A 589-nucleotide genomic window follows, 5' to 3' on the forward strand; every position below is an offset into this window, starting at 1 on the left:
GTATATACCACAAAATACAGCACTTTGCATCATTTTCTCTCTTTTATGATAAAAAATAGTCATCTGAGATTTCCCCCGCTCATCTCTCCTCTCCCGCCCTCGCTGGGGCATCGACGCCTCCGCGCCCACCACCACCGCCTCGCCACGACGTCTCGCTTGGCTTCAAGGGCAGCTACGTGTTGTTGTGGGCGTGAGGCTGCGACTCCTGGGACGCATATCCGAACTGGGCGTAATCCCGCAGGCTTTGGGCGTGGGAGGACGCGTTCCCGTCGGCGAGCGGCTGCGTCGACGGGGCAGCCGAGGGGTCGAGGTGCTGGTGGTGGTCCGTGGGGACGTCGGATCGGGTGGCGGCGGCGGCGGCGGCGGCGGCAGCAGGGAGGCTGAGCGGGTGAGCGAAGGCGTCGAGCTGCCGGGCGGTGACGTGGTGGACGCGGTACATGTGTGTGAGGACATTGGAGCGGTTGCGGCAATTCTTGCCGCAGACAGGGCAGAGTGCGGCGCTAGGGTCGTGGGCGGTGTGGTGGTCGCGGACATGGCGACTCAGGTTACTGCGGGACCGAAATTCCCGGCCGCAGTGGGAGCACCTGTG

General features: G+C 64.5%; 1 protein-coding gene across 1 annotated transcript in view; it reads right to left on the reverse strand.

Moving 5' to 3' along the window:
* Positions 1–347: 347 nt before the first annotated feature.
* The window catches only part of LOC119594011 (antifreeze protein Maxi-like), a gene marked incomplete at its 3' end in the record, with an annotated part of 451 nt that continues 209 nt past the window's right edge, over positions 348–589 (reverse strand). The window contains 1 exon segment of the mRNA XM_037943038.1: positions 348–589. Coding sequence (XP_037798966.1) covers positions 348–439 — 92 coding nt within the window.

The sequence above is a fragment of the Penaeus monodon genome, chromosome 33 (genome assembly GCF_015228065.2).
Source record: "Penaeus monodon isolate SGIC_2016 chromosome 33, NSTDA_Pmon_1, whole genome shotgun sequence".
Classification (NCBI taxonomy): domain Eukaryota; kingdom Metazoa; phylum Arthropoda; class Malacostraca; order Decapoda; family Penaeidae; genus Penaeus; species Penaeus monodon.